Genomic DNA, 27,517 nt, shown 5'->3' on the forward strand with positions numbered 1-27,517 from the left:
TTTTCATTTTACAGCAGCAGTACTTCGCAAGAGCCCGAGAGTCGAAAGAGAATGCCACAAAGGCTGGTTGCGAGATTGTTGAAATAATTAATTAAAAAATAATAATAATAAAGCAAATGTGACAAACAGAATGGCTTGCTAAAATTTGCTTAAATATATTGTTCTACGTAAAGGAAGTAAGCTAAGGTCGGCCCCCCACATTTTTACCACACCATATCTGGCCCCCTTTGGAAAAAGTTTGGACACCCCTGAAATAGACGAACAACTCTTCACAATCACATTCATACTTAAAGTGCCTGTGACACCATAGAAAAAAAACATCTTAAAATAGCATTATTATGTGAATTAAAATCCTATTATCATATTTTCAGACGATTCGAGTATATACAACAATTTGGCAAAGTGCAGATGACGAGAAATGAGTCTTTCAAACTGTTGTTTAGCTACACCTGTCATTATGGCACTCTGGCGCCGCTATCTGGGTGATGACGGTGGCAGAGTAACGATTTAGGCTGGTTTAGAATTCAGCCCAATGGAGGAGGAAGATTCAGGACAATGCGAAAGAGAGCAGCAAAATGTCATCGTTTTAATCACTCTACTCCAATATTTTTACAGGATTTTTTTTGTTTATTTAAGTATTTTTCCCCAACTGCTACATAAATTGTCTGGTCATGACAAACAACAGTCTTGTGTTAAATGGAATATGAAATATTAAAAATGCATTTATTCAGTACGCCAGGGCTATATTACTGCATAATGGTCAAAACTGCCGACTTTTTAAACCTCCTTCTTAAACGGTATTTTATGCTACCAGAGTTAGTCTGGCCTTTGTCATTTCCCTGCCCAGGGCTTCGGAGATGGAGGAAAGTGCATAAACAAAACAGGAGGCGTGAGAGCTTGGCAACATGCTAACCCGAACCGAGCGGCTCTTCCAAGTGTCTTCCTCGCCTTTCGAAAATGAAAAATCACACAAAACTACCACGACTCACATGGCAGCGGGGGCGATTGTCTTCACCGATCGGCCAGCCCCTGGCTGCGAGCAAGTTTTGGCTCGTCGTTCTGCTGCGGCCCTGGCAGGCAGGCAGTGCTCGTCGCCGGGGAAGGAAAGGGGAACGAACACCAAAAATGGCGCATTCTCGGTGGACAAACCGGCAGCTTCAGTGCACGTGGCTCCCTGAACCCAAGCAGAGTATAGCGCTTTCTAGGCGGGCACGTGAAGAGGGCCGTGGGGGCTGGAAATCTCAACACAATCAAGAACCGGAGACGAGAGCTGGGGGTTCCCAGGGCACAAGCCGAGGATAGCGCTCTATAGGCAGGCACGCGAAGAGGAACGAGGGGGTGGAAGTCTTGACACAATCGAGAACCGGAGATGAGAGCTGGGGGTTCCCAGGTCACAAGCCTTTATTGGCCGGTGACAATGGTGTGCGACAATCGACTGGTCGTCGGCCGAGTGGCCATCTCGGTAGACATGTTATGACATGGTAGGCATGATCTCAATTATTGACATAACATAAAACACGTAGCTTACTCACTTCGTCATCCGTCCAATGGTTTCTCGATTGTCGGACTTGTGAACAGGATCTTTTGGAAATCCAAAAAGCCTCCTGGTTTAGCAACGAAAGCCTGCAGCACATTGGGCTGGCGTGACGCAAAAAATAAATGAATTAATCCGCAAAATCAGCTGAATCCGCAGTCCTTCTACATACTATAGTAATGGTTGTATTGTGAAAATGATTAGTCCACTGACGTCATATTCCCCTTCTTCCTCAATCCAGACTCTGGCTGGGAGTCAAAAAAATTGAATAAATATATCTATAGACCCTACTCACCTACGTCACAAAATGGGCGTGTCGCTGTTTCCGGCCACCATATTGTACCTCTTTTTCAGACCTATTCTCATTGTTTTCAATTAGTCGAGCAAGTTATAGAGCAATTCATGGAAGCCCCGGTGTTATCTGACGCTGTAAACTCATTGGATCCGTTGCAAAAAAGGCGTTACATAGAAAAGCTTCAGTTTATCGATTCGCCAGATCCGTATTTGATGCCTAAATCGATGTTTTTCGACCCGCTGGCTTCGCCTGACATCTGATATCGATATTTACAACTATCTTGTCCACACAAAATCAGCCTATTCTCACGAAAGTTTGAAAAACTTTAAGAGCTTGGAGGCTTATAAATGCTACGTTGCTGGTTGGGTGAAACACGTCCTCGTACACGAAAATTCGGCAGGAATCTTGTGCTCGGAAGGTGAGTTACGAAATTTTCAATTCAAAATCTTTTGTTCTTGCTAACATCCACTGTCAAGTCTAATGTATTTCATGTCATTTGTCAATGGAGCTAGGGCTTTTAATGTTTATATGGTTTAGCGATAGCACTCACTACATACATACGTGTATGTTGTCGGCGATTAGCCTAGCAATGATCTTAATTGTGGTTGTCAGCCCAAAACCCTCTAAATATAGATTAAATGCATTTTACCTGATATAAAATGACTACTACATAATCTGTGGTAGTCGTTTGGAGCCCAGTTTTCGCGTCGAATTGCAGCAGCCCATCTCGCTCTTCTCTCCGGGTCCCTCGGAATCCGGTAAAACTTCAAGTCTCTCCGTCTATCTTCTCTGTTATTGCAACCGACCGCCACACACGACTTCACCATTTTGAGTATTAATGTTGACGAGCAGTAAAACGTGCAATAATAGGAGGAATTTACGAAGCGGTAATGCATTTCTATGACGAGTATGCGGACAACATGGCGCCGGGGCGTGGCCGTGACGTCACGTGAGTAGGGTCTATTGCTTCCGCACACATCCAAGCTGTCCATATCATTCAGGAGCATAAAATACAACGTCTAATATGAAATAACATGCTTTTTGTGTCAAAGGCACTTTAAATTAATATACCATTCATATTTTTGTAATTTGTGGAGAAACTTGGAGGAAATCCACAAATTTTAACCCCACGACCTCTGAACTACGGAGTGGACAACAACATTTTTGTGTGAGATCTTAATCTCTTGCTTACCTTTGCAAGCCCCATCTCATGCTTGCGAGACAAGCTGTACTCATACTCACTCATGGACTGAGGGTATTAAGATGCAATCAAATGGAAGAGCATCTCGTGTGCATATTGGGCAAACGTTGCATGAGACTGACTGCACCATATGTGTGCACAGTGTAACAATACGCAGGGCATTGCATGTTGGAGTGCATCTATCGATTTAAATTTCCTGATTTTACTTTCTGCCACTCACTTCCCACAATTTTGGTTTCTCAGCATGTATGCCGGCGCGTGTATGCAAATGACATCTATCTGGTGGATTAAGAGTAATGCCCTGATCCTGTCGCAAACTAGGCCACTGCACCATGTATGCAGCAAAATGCCCTTTGTGAGAAACAGCATCATGCCGTCTGTCGTTCAGACAAATAGGCACAATGGACTCACATTATTGTGTCTTCTGACCCAATTTGGTTCAACAAACAACCTGTTGTCCCACCTTAGACAGCTTGGATGGAACTTGGATAATACATATGGCGGAAAACACAGACAAGAATGAAAAAGCAGTTTCTGCTCTTGCACTCCTCTTTAAAAGAAACTTCTGTATTTTAAGCCAAAACAACTATTGTGTTCGATAGAACAATATGTCTATATGCTGCCATAGCAGATTCATGGTGCATTAAGCCCCAGAACTATTTTTAATTTGTCCGTTTTACCCTGAAAACCCCCATTTACAGACGTCGCGCAGCCGCTTTTGTTTCAACCTAGCCATAAAAAGAAGGTAAGCAATTATATTTATTATTCGAAATGTCTGTCATTTTTAGCTTAGAATCGTTAATTTATGTCTAATATTTAGTTTAAAAAAAAGAAAGCGACTTTAAAAAATTATTCACTCGCATATTTTAAACTTTTAAACAAATTACATCACAATGAAAAATTTGGCGTCTGTAAAAAAGTCACGAATTTCTACCTCATAACTATCGCATAATTGTTTTTTTTTTTTTGTTAGTTTTTTCGCATTTTCCCCGATATGTTATATGATAAATAATCTATCTAAACAAAGAAAAATGGAAAAATAACGTTTAAAAGGGTAACAATATGAAAAAGAAAATCTCAACCACTTCTTGTTGTCTGCGATTTCTGCATCGCGACCCTTGTTACATCATCACCATGTTTCACCCATAAAATCCCCCAAAAAATCTGGCTGTGGCCATTCACAGCTGTGTCCTGACACTCGGTGATACATGCTACATGGAGTTTTTGGATCGAAACAAGGTAAAAACGCGATAGTATCTTGTTAAAATCGTGGCGTCTTTAATTCTGCTCTCGCGTGCTCTCACCTCCAGTTAGGGATTTGCTGTTTATTTATTTATTTATTTATTTATTTATGCCCTCCTGTTCAAAATGTTTCATCCCCCAGAAAATTGAGATTTTAAGCTTTCCAATGATGTATCACACATGCATATCGGACAATTTTTTAATTTGGCCAAATTGGGGGTCTCAAAGCGAAACTTCAAGTCACCTGAGTGTTTTCCGCCATATATATAAAAAGTGCCCCTAAAAAGGTTCCTTGCGAGTCATAACAAAATACAGTATTGATGAGTGCTTTGGTAAGCAGACTGTCCCTTTTAATACAAATAAATGCCATACGTTTCGGGGCATTGTTTAACAGAGTGTCTCAGTTTATGCAATTAAAATAGACAAACAATCCTTTAATAGTCCCTGTGGTAGGAAAGTACAATTCAGACAGTTTACTGTATAAACAATGTCCTACATACGCACACACGCGTCATAGTATGTCAGTGACTGAAGCAGTCGGTAGATTGTAACCCTTGCTTTTATAGTTGGTTAGTTTTCTACAAATGGAGTGCATTGCTAAAAGTAAAATCAAAGTTTAACATTATCTAAACTCCTAATATTGTCATCGAAACTAAATGATGGCTGCACATAAGGCATAGGCCGAATTTTGGGGAGAGTTTTGTTCTCTGGCTTGGCTGATTGAGCTGTCAACATTCAAGCAGACTACCAGACCTCCATGACGTGGTGGTTGACCGGGAGCTGAAAGGTTTTCAGGTCAGTTGTCCACCGTGACTGAACCATTACCTGCCAAAGCTGAAGAGCCTTGGAGCGAAGCAGCAAATAATAGCTGCTTTGACAGGAGCCTTCTGAGACAGCCTGTGAGTTTGTGACACTGTTATCCCTAGAGCACTTTGTTCAACGGTCTGATTTACAACACACAAAAATGTATTTTTTTAGCTGCTGAAGAATAGAGGTACAAAGTAGGCTAGTGATGACTTAATAACCAATTAGTCACTATTCCCGGACACATTTTTTACTTAAGAGGCTCAACTGTTAACATTAAAATAGTTAGCCCCGCATCTATCCTAGATTGATGAAGCCATTCCATGACTTTTAAACTTTATACTGTATATGTAAAACAGCACATCGGCCTCACAGTTCAAATATGGGCTCTGGATTTCTTTAGGATGTTGCATGAAATGTTCATTGCACTGTCCAAGAAAAGGTCTTACTTGGATCATAAAAGCATCAGCCCCATCACATAATGCTCTCTGTTGTGTGTTGTTGTGATTAATGGCATATGATTGAGTTGCTGTGAATATGTTTGGAGTATTCCCAATGTAAACACGTGTAGTTGTTCTAGTCGACAAGAGATTAGATTGCCATAAGTATCTTTTTACGTGCAAGCGTCCTCTCGGCTGATGGATGAAGACTATCAGGGTCACACGGATCACAGGGTCCTGCCCTCAGGGATTAGAGGAAGGGTGTGAAACACATGCCCATATTAGACCTCTGATTCTGTGAATAATCGATATTTCCCATTTATGTTGCACAGATGTTAGATGGATATCTGGCAGAGATGACTCAAATAATCTAATAAATATGCCAAACCAAGTATTAGAAATATTATTTTTAGATAAAAATGAACATTTTGTATTCACAATAAACAATATTCTGCAGTTCTGTACTCACATTTTTTTTTTGTTCATATTTCTTACATAATTAATAAGAATTGGACATAAATATCTATCTAGATTAGTGCTGTCAAATTTATCGCGTTAACGGGTGGTAATTTTTTTAATTAATCACGTTAAAATGTTTGACGCATTTAACGCATGCGCAGAATGACCCGCTCATGCATTGCCTCAAACAGATTACAATGACGCATTTGAGAGCTAAGACGCAGAGAAAGGTGTCGTGTTTTGTGCTTTTTCTTAACAAAGGTATACCACACGCGACATGCTGGCACTTTGTTTCTTTATTAGCACCAGAGGTTGCGCTAGACTTTTTCGTTCTCTGTCATTTTGACTGGCAGGGTCATAAAAATCCGGTCATAATCTATTTTTACCCGTCACTTAAGTTTTTAAAATGATACTAATGACATATTCAATAGTATTTAGTTTTCATTCATTTTTAATTAATATTCTGTCCGAACAAGCTTAACAGAGAATCCACACCGTGCCATCACACATCAAGCAGATGAATATGTAACTTTTTCTCCGCAGTGACAAAAACAGCTGACTGTGGCCGCAGTAGGTAGGCTACATATGGAACAATGAAATTAACAGTTCACCTGCTGTGGCCTGAACAAAGTCTCACACCTTCCTCCTGGTGCGCATGGACTTCAATTGCGTGCCCGCTTGTGCATAATTAAATATCTCAAGAAGAAACATTTTTGAAGAAACTTCGGAAACTCAGTTGCCTTGACATTTTTCCGAGTAAGGCCAACGACGTCATGCATCAAGAGAGACAATAGCTAATTAATATGCTCACTCGCCACCCTGTGGTCTGGGGTGTGAATTGCAACCTGTCAAAATGACAGATGGACAGTTTTTTCCGTCACCGTTTTAAAAAAACCGGTCAACGACGGAAAATATTCGGTTAACGCGACCCCTGATTAGCACATTCAGCTATAACATTAACACAGCTTACGGCTCTCGGCAGGCCGTAACTCTAACTCACTCCTGCATCATGTGAGTAAACAACATTAACGCTGCGTGCACTTCAGGGTGCCTCGGATAATTCTTTATCAGAATGTTACAAAAGGCAAGTGGACACAGGCGTTCATTGGACCGCGCCGTTTAATGGCATAAGTGGAAAAGCGCTATATAAGAATAACACCATTGACCATAAGCTTCGGCAACTCCTTCACAACAAACATAAGTATCATTGAGTAAAAGCACAACAAAAATAATATCTCTCAAAAAAAAAAATGTTCACAAAAAGAAAAGCCCTTTAATCTGTATTAATGAGGCCCTATTCTCACACAGTTAAACAACAGTGCAAAGAGAACTGGCATTCCCAATCAAAATAGTTATGCAAAATACACATAAAACTTACTAAGACTTTGGTCAAACTCTCTTCAAACATTTCGTTTAATTCAACAAATACACTGGATGGCAATATTTAGTCACAATATACAAACTATCAGAGGTCTCGTACGTGACGTGAATTACAATGGATGGACCAGTAAACACGGAACTACGGCGTCAAGTCGAGAGAAAAAACACACTTTGCTTGATTTCTAAATTAATTTAAAACTCGCCATTGAAACCTTGTGGTGTATTTCAATCGCTACCTTACGTAGCTAAAGACACTGTGGAAGAACGGCAGGGAGCCCGTGTGACGTGTGTGTATATATATATATATATATATATATATATATATATATATATATATATATATATATATATATATATATATATATATATATATATATATATATATATATATATATATAGTATATTCTTATACTCATATTTTTCTATCATTTCCATTTTCATTTCAATGGCAAGCCTCACCTTTTTCCTTTTTTCACAACCTGCACTGACATTCTTGGAACCTGTGTTAATTTCTCTCACAAGAAAATCCGCAGTGCCTCCGTCTTGAAAACAAAACAAAGAAACTGCGGCGCTGTCCTAAATCATGTCATATTTCGAGCATGTCGTCGGATGTAGAAACAAATGGCAAGTCAAATTTTTATTTTTATTTTTTTCTAAGGGCAAAAAAGTAACTAAATCATCCAGAAATTTTGCCAACCGCAACAATCCCGGAAAAAGCGGAAGAGAAAGTACTTTAAACAATACAGGACTGTAACATGATTGGACCTTGTTTATCCATTCATCCATCCATCATCTTCCGCTTGCTCCGGGGTCGGGTCGCGGGGGCAGCAGCTTTAACAGGGAAGCCCAGACTTCCCTCTCCTCAGCCGCTTCAACCAGCTCCTCTGGTGGGTTTCCAAGGCGTTCCCAAGTCAGCCGAGAGACATAGTCTCTCCAGCGAGTCCTGGGTCGTCCCCGGGGCCTCCCGCTGGTGGGACATTCCCGGAACACCTCTCCGGGAAGGCGTCCAGGAGGCATCCGAACAAGATGCCCAAGCCACCTTAGCTGGATCCTCTCAACACGGAGGAGTAGCAGCTCAACGCCGAGTCCCTCCCGGATGACCGAGCTTCTCACCCTATCTCTAAGGGAGAGGCCCGGACACCCTGCGGGGGAAACTCATTTCGCCCGCTTGTATCCGGGATCTTGTTCTTTCGGTCACGACCCACAGTTTGTGACCATAGGTGAGGGTAGGAACGTAGATCGACTGGTTAATCGAGAGCTTTGCCTTTCGGCTCAGCTCCTTCTTCACCACTATGGACCGATGCAGCGTCTGCATTACTGCAGACGCAGTACCGATCTGCCTGTCGATCTCCCGCTCCCTCCTACCCTCACTTGTGAACAAGACCCCAAGATACTTGAACTCCTCCACTTGGGGCAGGATCTCATCCCTGACCCGGAGAGGGCACTCCACCCTTTTCCGACTGAGGACCATGGTCTCGGATTTGGAGGTGCTAATCTTCATCCCAACCGCTTCACACTCAGCTGCGAACCGCTCCAGTGAGAGTTGGAGGTCATGGCTTGATGAAGCCATCAGCACCACATCATCTGCAAAAAGCAGAGATTCAATGCTGAGGTCACCAAACCGGACCCCCTCAACGCTTCGGCTGCGCCTAGAAATTCTGTCCATAAAAATTATAAACAGAATCGGTGACAAAGGGCAGCATTGACGGAGTCCAACCCTCACTGGGAACAAATTAGACTTACTGCCTTATTGACTGACCTTGGTAAAACAAAAAAAAAAACAAACAAAAAAATGAGATTTGGTATCGGCAAATTCTCAAAATCAGGTGACTCAGACTCGGGTGCAAAAAATATGTTATCGGGACTAGTTGCAAGGCACTGCCCACATCTTCTTCAGAACTGGCAATGCATAGCAATATTTTGGAACTGTGTTTAGAAAATTACTAGCAGTGAATGAGTTAATAGCATCATGTAAAACTGGCAAACTAGGCAGAGACAAGAACAGTCCATGTTGAAGACATTACATAAATATTTAAAACCGTTTTCAGCAAAGTTGCTGTGTCTGCTAACATCTATTATAGGTATCCGTCCGGCCATGAGTAACAGGAACTGACTGATGTTAGCTTACGGTTATCTAGCAGGTGCACCATTCTGTGAAGTGCCCTGCTCACCACTAGTTTAGCTTAGCCGTACGCTTGCATGTGAGTAATGCACTGTGACTACAAACTCCTCTGTTCTTCTTTATAGGAAGCCAATTGTAGCCCAGTAAAGTTTTGTACCCAGCAGGCTAGCCCATGAGTTTCTAATGACCTTTGTAGTGGAAAAAGAAAACCACATTTGATTAATTCCTCCCCTTGTGTGTCTAACAAATTAACCCTGATTAATTCGACACTAGCCAGACCCACGGGCAGTTACAGCGGGTAAGTGGCATGCTAATTAGATGTGCATTAGTACTAGCAAAAGCAACAATGTGTTATTTTTAGTATTTTTGAAAGTCTTTATTGTTACGTCAACTGGGCAAACATGCAAGCACCCATAGATTTTAAACTAATCATGTTTAAAGTAATAATTTGTTCAAGACACAGAAAAAAAATCACTGTCGTCAATATCTTTAAAATTTCTTTACAATTACTTATATATAAAGTCATTTTCACTGCCTAAACGTCCTGTTTTAGCAAATGTTATGAAACTGACTTTTGAGCGCTGCAAGGCAATAATAGTTGTCTCTCTGCGTTTAATAGCTCCAGGAAACCAATTTCATTTCTAGGACGAAGGCGAGCAGCTGATAATTTGTTCTTAATGTGTCAGCTTGATGTTTATACTGTACGTTATGCTTCTGGCTCGCCTCCCGCCCACTCATGAGGCCCACTATCATGGCCGTGGCTGCAGCTCCACATTTGGCCTCGTTTTTCAACTTGTCTGACAAGTCTGACTCACTTCTCATTTGTAGAGTCAGCCACTAACCTCCCACCAACACATGCAGCGGGATCTTCCCTGGCAAGGCTTGTAAATGACTCATTACATACTTAGCGATCGATGAGAACCCACACACATACAAAGATGGGGTGCAGGCACAGATTCTTGGCAAGTAGCACTTGCATCCAAAGCAGGCTTTTCAGATGGAATCAGAACATCCAACGCAGAGGCATAACAAGTCCCAAGTGCTGTTTAAATTTCACTTAAAAGGGAAACAACAGGGATCTTTTCCAAACATAAGGATGTGCCTGATATCAGCCTGATCAAGAAGTTCAATAAGCAATTATCCTCCTCATCCTCTGAGGGATGATCCAGTATTCCACCTGTGAGCAGTAACAACCAGCACACATTTTGGATTAGCAAATGTAAGTATTTGGACCCTCTGGCTCCTTAGTCTAAAAGCAAATGAAATACTTGACTATATTCTCTGAAGCACAGGGTTATAATCCTCAAATTATAACTTTCAACACAAATCGGATTAGACACATTGGGACAATTTTATACTGCTGAAGCCATTGATCAGACTTGTTGGGATAGGATGCTATTCTTGTTAAGTCAGATCTCCAAAGTGACGTGCAACAAACCTCAAGCCTCAGGGAGCAAATCAAATTTTGTGGATTTTTAAGATTCTCAGTAATCACTGAGCATGGCTGTTATTCTTAAAGCAAACATCATGACAATCTGGGAGTTTACAAACTATTAGACTTTGAAATAATGTACAGTGATCCCTCATTTTTGTGTTTGATGCGGACCAGAACCCGCCGCGATAAGTGAAAAACCATGAGGTACCCCCCCCCCCCTTTTTTTTTTTTTTGTGGGTGTGTTTAATGTATTTATTCAGGTTTAACATTGGTAAAAGATACATATAAGGCATGTTGTTTTCCATTTTTTCCCAAAGTATAACTTAAAAAAAAAAGGTATATTTTGATAAATGGTTTTTAAGCACTTCAAATTGAATAATTATGAAAAGTTCTAAACAGGACACTGTCCCACCGAATTATTTTTAAACAAGAATAAAGTACTGTAGTCGAAAAATGCATGCTATATTAAATGCTTCATTGAATGAGTCTACTCACTCCACTCCACTGCTCACTTACACACTATGAGTTGCGACAGCAACTGATGCTAGGTATTGTTTTTTTAAGAATTGTTTTGAATCATGTTGGGAAAGGCGAAATCAGTGGACTGAATCTGTACATCTCTTGAATCTTACATTCCATTCTTTTGCGCTAGTAAATGCTATCAGCATTTGAACTCATTGTTTATTTGTGATTCATTAAGTGTTCCAAAATGTTTTTGTGAATTGATAAGCGTCAACAAAAATTTCATTGCTAGTTTTTTTTTTTTTTTTTTTTTTTTTTTTTTAATTATTAGATTAGTCGACTAATTGTAAAAATACTCTGCTGTACTCTGCTGACAAATCAGGAGAAAATTAGTCGTTTGGGACAGCCCTGCTGAGGAGCATGATTTTCCTATATTTGGAACGTTTCCTCAAATCCCCCTCTTCTTGCAACCTACAGGTCTTGTGCTTCCGTATACAAGTCTTTCCATAGCCCTTAAGGAAGTGTTTTCCAGCACCACTATCTTTGACCACATTGCCCTTAGCTTAAACTAATCTTGTTCTTGGTCTTTTTAAAAGCTTTCCACTGTAGAACCTTTATCTTCCCTGTGCAGTATGCAAGTTTTCTCTTGAAGAGTATATCCAAATGTTATATTTGTCACAGTTTACCGAATTAAAAAAGGGAAATAGCTATGAGAATCACAGCCACTCCAAATAGTACTCATCTTAAATGCAGTTGCTGACCTGTTTGAGCTATTAGAAAAGAGTATTCAAATTTCAATGTTCTCTCTTATATAATGCAAATACTCACCAAGGCATTCTGATTGCTGAGTAGACCAGAGATTCACATTTTTGGTTCAGTTGTGGCATCTAGCAATTTCAAACTCATCAAATATTGTTGGATTAAAAGTGTAACATCTTCAACTAATCCAGCTGCCTCCCGCAGTTAAACTTTACAGCTATTCATAAATCTTGATATTCATCCAGCTGTCCGGTTACTTAGCTTATCCAATGGCAAGTTGTGGGGGCATCAAACTAAACAGAGAAGTACTGATTTCGCCCTCCTCAGCCACTTTGTCCAGCTTTGTTCCCACACCAACCGAGAAACAGTCTGGGTCTTCCCCAGGGCATCCTCCCATGTTCTGTGACATGATTTCCCAAAAGAGACAGTCTGTCAAAATGCTAAATCTGCTTGGAATGGCCACTGAGTAATACGTACCAAGAATGGTAAAAAAATATATTACTTGATGGGTTCCACAGAAATGTAGCATTTTGTGATGAAATACATTGGCCTTTTTTTGGCACTGTTTTTGTATCATATCGTGTGCACATACTGGTCCAAAACAGTTCCTTTCAATTGTAAAACTGTTTAACTTAATTATTTTATTCTCATAACGATAATAATAATCTCATCGACCCTTTTCATTTCTTATTCTATACTGATACAATTTGGGCATACATAACACATTTTTGACGGGCTAACAAGTTTTAGTCCACCAATCATCTTATAATTTATCAAGGGCGTAGGTTTGGTCTCAACATTGGTAGGGACGATATAGTATAACCTGCATGTACACTTTTTGCTGGAGACGGGACATTCCTAATGATCAGTGCAAAATAAAACTGTATTGACTTATACTAACTTTTATGTGTATTGGTTCAGCCTCTAGTGTTCAATTCAAACCTTTGTTATCAAAAATTACTAAAGAAACATTTTGAAAAATTCCAGAAAAAATGTCCGGATGAGCATATTTAAATTGCATTATTTGAACATAACATACACAATAGATACAAGGTTGTTAATCATCTCTTAACTATTCAGGAATACAAAAAATATACATTTGTCTTGAGACACTTAACATTGTCTAAATGAAGAAATTTAATATAACTGAAAAAACTTGTCAGGGAATAACAAAAAATAAATAAATAAAAATGAAGCCGTCCTTCAGGTAAAACACAACTGCTTTTGTCCACAAGCATAGCCAAATTCAACAAAAAAATAAAAGCTCCTGTGGGCTGCATTAAGACCATATGAGTAAAATAAAAAGTAAAATTGGGGAGAAGAGGGTAAAACTACATTTCTCACAGTTGAATTAATGTTAACAGTAGAAAACACATAAAGGAGGACACTTCTCTCTAACTACGTGAGCTACGTACTTTTGCAGGTTAACAAGTTCACACAGTTTAATGTTATGCTAACTCTGATGCAGGTCAGACTTTCAGTAGCAAAATTAGGGTTGTGTTCCCCACCTTCACAACATTGACGTCTTTTTGCATGTCTTACAGTGGCTGCTGCTGACTGAAAAAAAAACTTCTAATGTATGTGTGTGTGTGTTTGGGGGGGGGGGGGGGGGGGGGGTGAAGTCATCATCCAATCAAATGTGCGTTTAGGAGGAAAAAATGGACCAGCACATTCAGCAGCAAGAGGTACATGTAAGTCTCAACCTAATGAAAATAATTAACTTAATAATGGTGGGGTCAATTGCAACAATTAAAACATATGGTAAGACCATCAAAAGGACCTATATAACTGTAGTTGCTTAAAAGTTGGTGGGGACAATTTGAGCATCCTGAAAAGTTGGTAATGTTTTGTCCCTACCGTCACTATGCAAACCTACGCCCTTGTAATGTATGCAGCGTAGTTCCCTCGGTCAGTATTATATTAACGCGTCTTGAATGGCATAATTTGGCCTTGGAACTCACTCATATTTTATTTCATCTGCTCACATTCTTTTGGACCTTAAAACCAAGCCAAAAACCTATAGAACAAGTATACACTTGTTATACTATTTTTAGAATACTGTATGTATATTTTGTTGCAATTTTCTGCAGGTAATTTCGTGAGTGAGCTGAACTTATTCAATACATATGCAGAAGAGGGCATATATAAATGATGCCTCTTCCAACGTCATTCACGCTAACTGCTGTTTAATGTGATACTTCGATAATGTAGAAAATGTCTGCGTAACCATTGAACGATTGTTAGTGCTACCAATAAAACAAATATTCTTACAATTTGACCTTTGACTAAATTCAGCCAACTTCTTGTCTTGAATTTTCATTCAGAATCAATGAGGTCTTGCTTGTGTTATTAGGAATGCAGACTATTTTGTGCTACTACTTGTATTTGGCTTCAAACTCAATTATTATAGCAAATGTCAGTCTTCTACCTTGGGATCAAGGTTTATCACACATCTTTACTTAAAAAAGTTGTCCAGTGCAGGGAGCTGACTCTGTAATCCCCGCCATCTGCTGTGTAGATCAGATCCCACTATATGCCGACCTTTATGTAGGCCATCCTTCCTCCAGTCGTCCAATGCGAGCTCACGCACACACACGCATTAACATGCAAACACACACAGACACATGAAGAAAGGAAGATTGGCGCCGTCTAATTCCATTTAAATCTCTTTCTGTGGTACCACTCAGTAATTTTGCCCTCATTTCTATCTCGGATCATACTAAGGAAGTAAAATACTCGATTTGAAACCTTGAACTTCCTCTTTTAAAGGGAACCATGGACGGAAAGACTTGTAGTTGTAAATGTTAGTATGAGTTATAATAATTTGATATTCAAACCCTTCTTAATGTTTTTGTTTTGTTTTTTTTTAATTTGAAAAATTAGTTTAACTAGCAGGTCGCCATTGTTATTGACGACGCAATGCACTCTGGGCGGTGACGTCACTGGCCAGCGCTGCCGTACTTCCACAGTGTCCCTCGTTAGCTACGTAAACATGTCGTCGGTTGTGCCCTTCCAATTTGAACCCGAGGGGAAAAGTGACGAGCAGGACAGTACTGTCGATATTACACAAAATGTGCAGCAAAAGCAATTAAATGAAGGTCTCCAGCAGGATTCAAACCCGCGTTTCCTGTGCGACACACGAGAGCGAGGACCACAGGACTATACTTCCACGTGACGTTGGAGCCATGATTTTGCTTGTAAAGCATTCGCAAACCATATGTGTTGAGCGGCTGGCTTGACCATGGAATTATAAAACGTGGCTCACTTGAGACAGCAAGCAGAAAACAATGACATAGGGATAGCGTAAAAGGGTTAATTGAACAGACATAAAAACACACGATCGGAAAAAGGGAGACACAAAAAGGGTCTGTGACAGTAGGTCGGGATCAGGGAAAACCGCAGTGAGAGGCAGACAAACGAAAAAACAAAGCAATCATGCAACTAGTAATGAAGGGATATACAAACTGTCAAATGGCAGCAAGTCAATATCTTGGCAAGCCGCCTAGGATCGATTTGAAGACATGAGCTAGAATTGGATGCAGGTACGATGTCGGGAACTCATCCCACATCTCTGTAACAAAACAATTTGACCAGCAGCAGAATGTGACAAAATCATGCCAGTCGTCACACTAGCTTCGCTTGCTAGCTAGCACAGCTATTCTCCCATCCAGCCCAACTGCGTCATCACCCCAAGCGTGCATTTCATGCGTAAAACATGGCGCCTTCCGTAGGTCAAAACATGTACGAAATATTATAGATTTTTAAATCAACAACAATAATATATGTGTTTCAAATAACATATTTTAAGAAAAGAGAACATTTGTGGCTTATTAGCAGGGGTGCAGAACGGTCAGGAACGCAGTTCCGGTATGAGATTCAGGGCCGGAACGCAGTTCCGGTATAAGACTCAGGGCCTGAATGTTGTTCCGGTACACGGTGCTTTCATTCCAAAAATATGACGGCAACTGTCAAAACGCTATGTTTAAAAAAAAAAAAAAAAAAAAAAAAAGGCCACACATGCATTTCATCTACAAGAAGAAAACAATCTACCAACATCAGATTTACATACACAAGTGTTAAGAACAAGCATAATAAAGTGCTTGTGTAGCGTAATCTGTTTCCACAGATATTTATTATTTATTTTATTCCACGGACGGCATGGAGGTTTCCCCAGCTGCTGCAGTTATCTGAGTCTGACGATGATGAGTCACGTCAATGTGCGAATGCACGCAGCAAAGCAGAACGCCTGGACTCATTTATCAGTTCAATTGGCTGACATACTGACATATGATCAGCAGAGATAGTTACCTCTGATTTATGCAGAAAATAATTTGTATTATATATATATATATATATATATATATATATACATACATGATTAGTATAATAATAAGTACATCTGAAACATAACAATATATTTGCGAGAAAAAACATGTTATTTTGCCTCATTCAAATCTTAATATCTGAACATTTAAATATGTAAAGTGCAATCACATTCGTAGATGAAGGGCTTCTTTGAAATGTAAATAAACCAATCTATTGTGATAAAACAACAAAATTGCAATAACTGCATTAACCATCAAAGTGAAGTCTAACTGTAACTGTAGTCTTGAAACAAATCTGAAAAAGGAAAAACTGCAATAAAATAATGCAAACTGGTTAAACTTGAGAGTAGCTGAGATCTGTCATGACAGAACATCACTTCAATGATATCTGGCGCCATCTTGCGTCGTGAATGGTTATAATGTCTAGACCGCGAATATAATACGACCCCCACTTTTTCAGTCTTATTTCAATGCAAAAAACACCGTCTTATATTCGGGCCTATACGGTAGATTTGTTCATTTATTTTAGGCTACTTATTCATTTCCTTATGATTTAAAAAAGTCAATGCGTGATCTTCAAAATATATTCCATTTCACTCCGCATTATATAAGTCATTTGTACTTATTTTTCTGAATTTGTGTTACTTATATCTTTATTATTAAAAAAAAAGAAGAAGAAGAAAGCAAAAGTAAATCTTTACATTAACTTTAATTTTAATATACATCTCGTGTTCTTAAGTAGTTAAAATTGAGATTTGACATTTAGTGGAGGGGTATTGCTGTTTTTGTTAACTTTTATTTTGCAAATCATTGAAAAAATACTATTTTGAATGAAAATCAGTTTTTGTATGTGTTATAGAAATAACTGTGCCAAAACAGTTTTCTTTGCATTTCAGTAGTTTTGTGAGGTTTCATTCCCCACCCCACCCCCCAAAAAAAAGAAATAAATAAATGAACAAAATTTCTGGCTCCGTGACGGCCTTCACGTCGGGGAGTTCCGGCAAGAAATTCTAGCCACTTCCACCCCTGCTTATTAGAGCCTACAAGTCTTTAAGTCCAAGGTTCCCTTTAAGTGTTCGTTTGTCAGGCCAACTACTCATTTGACATCACTGAAATATTCACGCTGCTGCCCTTCCACATAAATACCAAGTTCCGTCACTTTGCATGAGACATGATTGCTTTAGAACAGGAAAAAAGATAAAGGTAACTAACGGGAAATGAAAAAAGATCATAAACAAAGAAAGGGGTGGAGGGAAATAAAAGTAGAAGAGTGGATTGAGATGAGAGAAGAGCATACGGTTACACACACCCTCCCCTCATTAAGTCAGTCAATGTGACAGGAGGACTTACATAACACCCCAGAGATGGAGGGAGGAGATGAAGAAAGAGTAACGAGGAGGAGGATGAAAGAGGTAGCAGCTGCAGCGCAGGAAAGACGTGATGGAGTGACGAAGAATCTTTAGAACATCGTGAGGAGCAAAGCAATATTTCAGGGGAGACTCAAACAATCATCATGAATGGAGGGGAGTCGGATGGGGGTTCAGATAAAAAAACAAATTGAAAGGTTTTCCGTTCCTTTTAGTGAGCCATGACTGGCTTTACACTTTTCATTTGTTTTGTGGGGGAGAGATTAGCAAGAGGATTAAGAGGGCGACTGTACCGTTCCTCATCCTTTCTCTTGTCTCTTGTTCACTATCTCTCAGATGGGGGCATGCACATTTGCTCACTCGCTCATGCATCCCAGAAAATTAATGCACAGTTTGCGCGCAGGCTGCTCGGGGCTGCAGCTAACAATTTATTTATTTATTTCCCTACTGAGTCAATCTGTTGTATCGTTTCGGATGAGTTGAATTAGAGATGGATTCGACAGTTTCCTGAGGCCCAGCGTGATATCTTAATGGTGCTTGTATAATGACAAACAAATCATTGAGAATGATATTCTGGTGGAAAAAAATGTTTTTGTGCATGAAAATCAGCTCTTTTGCTGAAATATCTATACCTAAATATAAATGGGACTGTGGCTTTGTTCGTTCCCTATGGACTCTGAAACGGCTGGCCGGATTTTGATGAAATTTTACACAGTTGTACTTTATGTTTCTGTGAGTGTTCTTAGATGGCTTTTTCTCTGTAGGCCTCCATTTAGTGCTGAAAATGAATTTGAAACTCCAAAATTAGCATAGAAAATCCCTGATTGTGGAGGCTACAGTACCATCTTATTGCAATTACAATGTCTCAGTTGACTTTCAAACTTTACGGTTTCATGTACAAAATTAAAGGGCAGTTTACATGGTGACACTGCGACACCAAGACGCAACAATTGTGTTGCAGAATGGCCTCGCCTTTATATGGTGAGAGCGAAAACAGAAGGCTTAGAAATAAATCTTTGATTCTGGGCTCCAAAGTGGAAGGATTCGATTGCGCTGCTTGCGCTGCAACCATATAAATGGAAAGCTCACGCGCTGATGACGTCAGCCGTCGCGCATGTCACTTTGGGCGTGCGCAGCCCTGCAACTAAACATTAAAAACAGTAAACATGGCAGAATGTCGGCTTTAATTTAGTGTTTTTATAATATTTTTAATTTAAATATGTTTAATGTTTGCATTTCTGTGCCTTTTGGAGCAAAGGCAAAATGCCATTGCTTGGAGTGGGTGGGTATGTTGTCTTCCTGGCTGAGGAGGTTGGTGGCGTCACGAAGCCATTGACGGCCATGGACGTCAATGGAATCAATGCAATGTAAAAAAATTTTTTAAAAATTCCATTGGAAATCCCATTATAAGAGAACAGGAAATTCTCCAATTTGAAATGAATGGGAAAGTTTTTGGCAATTTTCCGGGGAACCGTAATTTTTTTTCCAAATTCTGTATTCAACTTTTATGCCCCTCACCGTCCTGGAATTTTTGATGCCCAAATTATGTGATTTGGTCAAAAATTGTAGGACTAGATACATTTTGAAACTTTTTTTTTTTCCGGAAAATTGCCGATTACGGGCGAACGGAAAATTTTTCGGGGCCGTTTGAAAAATTCCCATCCGCGCGCGAAAATTCCGGTCGTGCCAATACTTAAATGGTGCCGATCGGTGCTACGTCAATGGAGTTGGGGAAGTTTGGGGGACACATCCGATTGATATCTAGTCATTTTCTGTTTATTTGGTGGGGGGGGGGGGGGTTCCCATTAAAGAGGTGAAGTAACTAGCTGTTGCCTTGTAAATCTGCACTGTCCCCTAGGGCCTGGCATGAATACTACATCATTTTTATGCAGAATTGCAACATCGTTCAAATGGAGACGGAACCATATAAATGCAAATATAAAATTTGTCGTATTCGCGGAGCGTCACCATGTAACGGCCCCAAAATGTGTTGTGATGTTACATTGTGGCTTTGAGTACTCCAAAAAAAGACGCAGGATTTTTTTTTTTTTTTTTTTTTTAAAAAGGGTAATTTTCCAGAATATTATTAAGGGATTCATTTCGGCTGGATATCGTAATCTCTGTAATGGCGGGTTTGTCTGTGTGGCTGTCTGTGTGTGTTTTTTGGATGGTGGAACTTTACGTTTAGTGTTCTTTGATGGCTGTGATCCCTCTAGGCCTATATTTAGTGCGGAAAATTAATTTGAAACTCGAAGTAGCATAGAAAATGCTAGGTATCACTTATTCACCCGAGCAACGCCGGGCCATGGTGCTCGATAAATCCATCCAGCATACTTATAAACTTTTTTTTAAAAAGTCACGGGGAAGCTCACACATTTGGATTTAATACACCTTGACCCCAACAACTCAGTACGGCAATGCCAGGCCATACTGCTAATGTACTAATGTTCTGGAAATTCTACTAAAGGGAATACAAGCCGACCTGATTACTACTAATTACAGTGCATTATTTTGTATGGATTTTTTTTCAGTAATTTATTACAGGGTAAAGGTGTGTGAAATTTCCGATTCTTAGGTTATTTGCGATTCGGCCGGTAAAGATTCTAGAACGATTCACAAACATACATATCCGATTATTTATATATGCTAAGTAAAGCGGAACTAAAACCCAGTCAGCGCAGTCTTCGGGACGCAGTGAGGAGCAGACCGAAAGTAAACATCCACAACTCATGCCGCTAGATAAAACACCGACAGCCGCTACAAACAAGGCCCAGTTGCTACAAACTTTGCCCATATAATGCTACGGTAGATATCACATGTACATAGAACTAGATGCTAAATGACAGACTTGGCGGCGTTAGCACATGTACAGAGAAGTAGATGCAAAATGACAGACTCGCCGGCATTGGTAAACAGCCATCTTAAAGCAGTAGACATCTCCGGAAGGCTCTGTTGTAGGGAACTTTCCGAGCGAACAAATGAACTTATTATCTAAAATACTCCTAAATTGGCAAAATCTTGACTTGAATCTATCTTTAAATGATGAAAGAGTTTTAAAACTTTCACATGTCGAAAGTAGACAGAAGGGAAATTATGGAAAAACGAGAGCAATTTTAACAGTTGATTCACAACATTATATTAACTGAATGTAGTTTAAAGCTGCTGATTCAGAATTGGGACTGGAGTATTTTGTTTACTATTAACTTGATACTGAAATAGTAGTTTATTTAAGCCTGAGAGGATTTTTATGCTATTTTTCTAACTAATGTACGAAACATTAAAAGCAGCTAATAGCTTTGGGGGAGAGAGGATTTGCATCATTAATCGATTTATAATCGAATCGTAGCCTCTGAATCGTGATCGAATCGTGAGGTGCTCCAAGATTCCTACCTCTATTACAGGGTCTTTATATTTCATTCAAATTCATTGCTTAATTTGTGGTGTTTTTGCTTGGGACAAAAGTTCTCCCCACCTCTTCTCATTTTGCCTGCGTTGTGCTTTTTTTGTATGGGTGTTTCAAATGTAAAATAAGCCATTGCAATTCATCTTAACTGCCATAAATAAAGTTGCGCATGAACATGCAACATGAATTACATCACAATTTTGCACATTTGGGTGACACTAGGATGTCCCCGATACGATCACGTGATCGGAAATCACGCCATTTTTCAGAGGATCAGAATCGAGTGAAAAGGATCGTGTTTTTAATTTTTAAAAAAAATTATATACATATTTTTTAAGCGCTAGAAAGTAACAAAATAGTCCAGAAATACACTAGCATTGCCAAAAGAAAAATATGTACGCTTTATGCTAGAGTTGTCCGATATTATCGGGTGGACAATAGTATCAGTTGATAAATACATTTTAAAATGATATCCGACAATATCGACATCGGTTTTTCATTATCAGTTTTTGGGACAATATGCATGTTGCCTTCAAAGTAATTGTTTAAGCCTTTGTACAAGGGGTGGTCACAGCTTAGCACAGCAGTTAAGCTTATTGACCGTTAGATGTCTCCAAACTAATATGCTTGGGATTTGTTATGTGAGCAGACCAATTGCATTCATGGTGCAAAAATTAAATGAACAATAAATGACTGAATAATAATTAATATGTTTAATCCACACCCACATGTACCAGTATTGATTTGATATTTTCAGACTTTTGGAGTTGGACAATATCAGGATATTGGTTTACAGTTAAAAAGTCATTTTCGGACAACTCCGCAACACTCCTGAAAAAAGCAGAAAACAAAGTACTGTAAACAGTAAACTACCGTAGCATGTTTGGAACTTCACAGGTTCACAGCCATTTTGCACATACAAATCAAGCTCGTATTGTTCAATAAATATATTAATTGTTTATAAAAATGAAATCCAAATTTGAATTTAAAAATTGACAGTTTTTTAATCCATTTTGTTATTGCATCCCAACTGGACACGAGTTCCTTTGTTGAATTTAAACCAGGTTACTGGACCTTCACCATTTTGTCTCCCTAGTCTCTACCGTATTCCTACTTGAAACCCGATGCTCTCCGCCTTGAGTCTCCTCTTCATCTGTCTCGCTTATCTTTCCCTTTATCTCAGACTTTCTCCTGTTCTGTCTTCCCTGTGATTCTAGCACTCTCTGAAAAGCTTAGCCACTCTGCCTTCTTCCTTTTAAACAGCAAAAAGCAATTCCTCTCCCTTTGTCAGGGCAGTTGGCACTAAGCCCTTAAGTAGGGATTTTCTGGTTTGGCGGGAATGCCATTAGGCAAGCGGCCGATGACGTGCCGTGACTGACGTGCCCAATCTTTTTGATGTCGTGATGTCACAATCCCGCCGAGGCAGTGGTTATGATATTGTTGGCGTCCCTAGAACGAGGGGGCTTTAGTGGTCATGTCAGAAGTAAGTCTTTATAAATCCTTTATGGCACAGAAATATTAAGCTTCTTTGGTGGTGCGGGGCAGAAAAAGAAACATGGTGGAACCAGAACACAAAAAACAAATAAGACACTTCACAGACAAAGCCACCCACACACCCCGGACACACAGTTTTAGTTCTCAGCATAGGAGTACTTTAGGAATGAGTTTACACTCAAAAAGCCTAACGGATTTCCAACTTCTTTCATTTCAAGTACTGTTGTAGACCAAGTTTACTGTTTGGAATGGGGGGGCGCATTCTAAATGGACACTAGTATTATTTGAAGAGCTGAGGAGTGCTAAATGGGAGGGTCACTGTCCCCACCCTCCCTAAACTGCCATTACTTTCAAGACTAGTGTTCTTTTAAATCTAAAAATGATATACTAAATCATTACATGTTCTGATTTAAACAGCCTTCACCTCCTTTTATTAGTGCAGTCACTTAAACTTAAGTGCTGCAGATGTGCAAATGAAAGATTATAGCAGTACATCAGTAGTGTGTCAGTATATTTGGTGCAATAAATCCACTAAAGGGTGTATGTGTAAATATGCAATAGAGCAATGGTAGAGCACATGTGATCTGCTTGACGTTTAGGAGTTCTGTTAATATCTATCAAAACTTAACTTTTTATTGTTTATTTTCACACAGCTCCTCCAAGATTTACCCGAACCCCAGAAGACCAGACAGGAGTCCAAGGTGGAGTAGCATCATTTGTATGCCAGGCCGCTGGCGAGCCACAGCCCAAGATTGTGTGGAACAAGAAAGGCAAAAAAGTTAGCAACCAGAGATTTGAGGTATGATTCCACGTTTCAGTTTTGTACTCATTCGTTTGATTATTATACAAAGCTACAATATTTATAAGATTTGTATAGTTTCTCAAATGATTTATTAGTTGTAGCTGCTATAAGTCAACCTTAGAAGGAAGCAGCTGCCTCTCAGATGGTTACTAAGAAGTCTCATGGTGCTTTCAAACCATGAGAAGGTCAACCCCCTGCAGTCTACGTGTTTGTGATTAAATCACAGAAATGTTTTCTTTTTAATCTGGAATATACTGCGTAACCCTGTTTTATATTTCTCATTAAGCCTGTCCTGTCCATTGGGAGTGACTGTGGGAATTTTTTATTTACTGGATTTCATTCAGCGGAATACTTTCTCTTGGAATTCACAATCCTGATCTCTAACATTACATGTACTAATCATATTCAATAGCTTTTTAATCCAAGTAGTCCAGGCCACCAAAAGGTATTATATCCCATACATATCCCATGAAATTGACATCAGAGATTTCTGAACACATTTTGTCATTAAAGGCAAGAGTTGGTTTCAGTTAGGAGACTACTATACTGCTTTATCTAGAATAGAACCTTAAATGGAGAAGTAATGATTCATACTCTTGTTAATTGACTTCATTGCTGGTACAGTGGGGCAAATAAGTATTTAGTCAACCACCAATCGTGCAAGTTCTTTTGCTTGAAAAGATTAGAGAGGCCTGTAATTGTCAACATAGGTAAAAAAAAAAAAAATCACATTGTTTGATTTTTAAAGAATTAATTTCCAAATTAGAGTGGAAAATAAGTATTTAGTCACCTACAAACAAGCAAGATTTCTGGTCAGATGAAACCAAAATAGAACTTTTTGGTAGAAACCCAGGTTCTCGTGTTTGGAGGAGAAAGAATACTGAATTGCATCTGAAGAACACCATACCCACTGTGAAGCATGGGGGTGGAAACATCATGCTTTGAGGCTGTTTTTCCGCAAAGGGATCAGGACGACGGATCTTTGTAAAGGAAAGAATGAATGGGGCCATGTATCGAGAGATTTTGAGTGAAAATGTGGCTGGGTCTTTCAGCATGACAATGATCCCTAACACACAGCCAGGGCAACAAAGGAGTGGCTTCGTAAGAAGCATTTCAAGGTCCTGGAGTGGCCTAGCCAGTCTCCAGATCTCAACCCCATAGAAAATCTGTGGAGGGAATTGGAAGTCCGTGTTGCCCAACGACAGCCCCAAACAAAACCCCCAAAACATCACTGCTCTAGAGGAGATCTGCATGGAGGAATGGGCCAAAATACCAGCAACATTGTGTGAAAAGCTTGTGAGAGTTACAGACGTTTGGCATCCGTTATTGCCAACAAAGGGTACATAACAAAGTATTGAGATGAACTTTTGGTATTGACCAAATACTTAATTTCCACCACGATTTGCAAATAAATTCTTTGAAAATCAAACAATGTGATTTTCTGGGTTTTTTTTCACCACATTCTATCTCTCATTGTTGAGGTTTACCCATGTTGACAATTACAGGCCTCTCTAATATTTTCAAGTGGGAGAACTTGCACAATAAGTGGTTGACTAAATACTTATTTGCCACACTGTATACATATTACAAATTTAATAGCTATATTTAATACATCTTTGATTAGGTCATAATTAGGGGTGTGACAAAATATCGAAATGGTGATATATCGTGATACTTTGTATCCCAAAAGGTTATCGATATGCTCCTGCCAAGAATCGAGATATCGTTTTGAAAATGTGTCAATGTATTTAAAAAGGGAAAAAAAAAAAAAAAAAATGAACCAACAAGTTGCTACCAAAATTTTCCACCATAATAGTGTCTCAGTTAACTCTAAGGCTGCATTGACGGTGCTCGACGCCCAATCCATTTAGTCTGGGAGCGTTCGTTCGTTCGAAACCAGAGCATTCACAGTCATTATGTCTGTTTCAGTTTCAGGACATTTACACGTCACTTGTTGTTCATTTTATCATTTTCTGTTGGGTTTGAGTCACTGCCTATTCATTTGGGTGATTCCTAGGACATTTCCTGTTCTGTAACTCAAAATAAACAGGAAAAGTCCCATAAAATACCCCAAAATCAACAGGAAGTAACTGAAAATTAACAGGTAAATGACCTTAAGTGGCCCAAAATTACCTCATTGCCTGGCCTTGGCTGCCACTACCGGCCATAGACGTTCAATCCGTTTGAAGTGGGAGGGATGGCAGCGAATGAATTCGCTGCCACCCTCCCAGTTCAAATGGATTGGACGTCTACTAATGATAAACTCATTCCAATTCACAGAAGAAGCTTGTTTTTCTGTTTATTAGCTGTTTGTAGAATATCCTAGACTGATTTCCTGACCAATGTATCGATAATCGTTGTATCGTCAGATCATCGTTATCATGAGCTTTGTATCGCAAATCGTATCATATCGTGAGGTACCAAGAGGTTCCCACTCCTAGTCATAATTCTGTTGCTGTTCAACTGATTGTGACAAACAGTTTCTATTGCATAAGCATCAATGCTTTATCTTCCTCTTCCCTATTCAGGTAATTGAGTTTGACGACGGGTCCGGTTCGGTCCTGAGGATCCAGCCTCTGAGAACCCCCAGAGATGAGGCTATTTACGAATGTCACGCCTCCAACTCGGCAGGAGAGCTCACCGCCTCCACCAGACTAAGTGTGCTACGAGGTCAGTGACATCACCCGCGCAAACAAGCTGGGTTCGCAGCCAGCCGCCAAGCACAAATCCAAACTCTTGGACAGAAGTCAAAAGCTCAAATGAAAAACACAACTATTCATTTTATTTTATTTTTTTTATCTTGTCTCCCTGTCTTTTTCCCTCTCTAATACATGTTGTAGTGTAGATAAAAGCCAATAACAACTACGATTAAAAAAATCGAATTTCCTCATTAATTATTTCTATAAGCACCTGGGTCTAAGTTCCATTATCATGAAATAAACATCTTCCCATGTTCAAAAATCTAATTTTGTAAAAGGTCATTTCTGATGTATCAGTTGAGTATCTCAAAATATAGAAAAACAATTGCTCATTTCCTTCCTTTTTTTTAGTCAATATACATGCATGCCTAACTCATGGGTATCAGCACAAATAAAGCACACTGGTCTCTGATTGGTGTATTTTCACACCAGTGTAATATGAGACACAATGGTACCTCTACATACAAAGTTAATTCGTTCCAGGACCTTGTTTGTAAGTCGAAATGGTCGTTTGTCAAGCAGGATTTTCCCATAAGAATATATCATAATTCCATTAATTCGTTCCACAACTCCAAAACCTACACTAAATCCTTAATAAATACTCCTGATACTATTACAAATGGCAATTGCACATAGCAAAACAAATAAATTATAAATAAAAATCGGAAATATTAATATAATAATAATAATTCCTGTAATAATGTAGAAATTTCTCTTTTAATGTTTTGTTGTTGTAGTTGGCGTCAACTGCAGCGAACAATAGCCGTGTTTTTTTGCACAAGTTCTGAAATAAATGATTAAAAACCTGACGAAGCTAGCGTTTTCTTTGGCGATGTTACCACCACAATAATAATTGTCAGCTTAACTTTAAAAAACTGGCGAATGGAGGTCGGAGGAGGACCGTCGAAATCGTAGATATTCTACGGCCGTATTGTTTAGCCAGTTAACGGACGCACACAATACGCTCAGATTTTTCTATCATTTTAATCTGCATTTCAATGGTAAGCGTCACCTTTTTCCTTTTTCACCACCTGCACTAACCTTCTTGGAACCCATGCTAATTTTCCTCACCAAAAAAATTGCCACGCGTCCGTCTTGCAGGACGCCAAACCAAGAAACTGCAGTGCTGTCATAAATCGTCGTATTTCGAGCATGTCATCGGATGTAGAAACATGGCGAGTCAAATTTTACGTCGGATGTGGAAAAGATTGTGTGTCGAAACTATCGTATGTTGAGGTACCACTGTACTATTGTTGTAAAAGACGCGACATGACACTTTTCACAAGCGCTGACT

At 39.4% G+C, this 27,517-nt stretch overlaps 1 protein-coding gene across 27 annotated transcripts in view; it reads left to right on the top strand.

Moving 5' to 3' along the window:
* Positions 1–27,517, top strand: part of LOC130920019 (receptor-type tyrosine-protein phosphatase delta-like) — a 401,349-nt gene that overhangs the window by 249,748 nt on the left and 124,084 nt on the right. For all 27 annotated transcript variants that reach the window (XM_057842767.1, XM_057842771.1, XM_057842776.1 and 24 more), the window contains 2 exons: positions 23,376–23,521; positions 26,053–26,194. In XM_057842767.1, the coding sequence (XP_057698750.1) occupies positions 23,376–23,521; positions 26,053–26,194 (288 nt within the window). The remainder of the gene's footprint in view (positions 1–23,375; positions 23,522–26,052; positions 26,195–27,517) is intronic.

Source organism: Corythoichthys intestinalis, chromosome 8 (assembly GCF_030265065.1).
Source record: "Corythoichthys intestinalis isolate RoL2023-P3 chromosome 8, ASM3026506v1, whole genome shotgun sequence".
NCBI classification, from domain to species: domain Eukaryota; kingdom Metazoa; phylum Chordata; class Actinopteri; order Syngnathiformes; family Syngnathidae; genus Corythoichthys; species Corythoichthys intestinalis.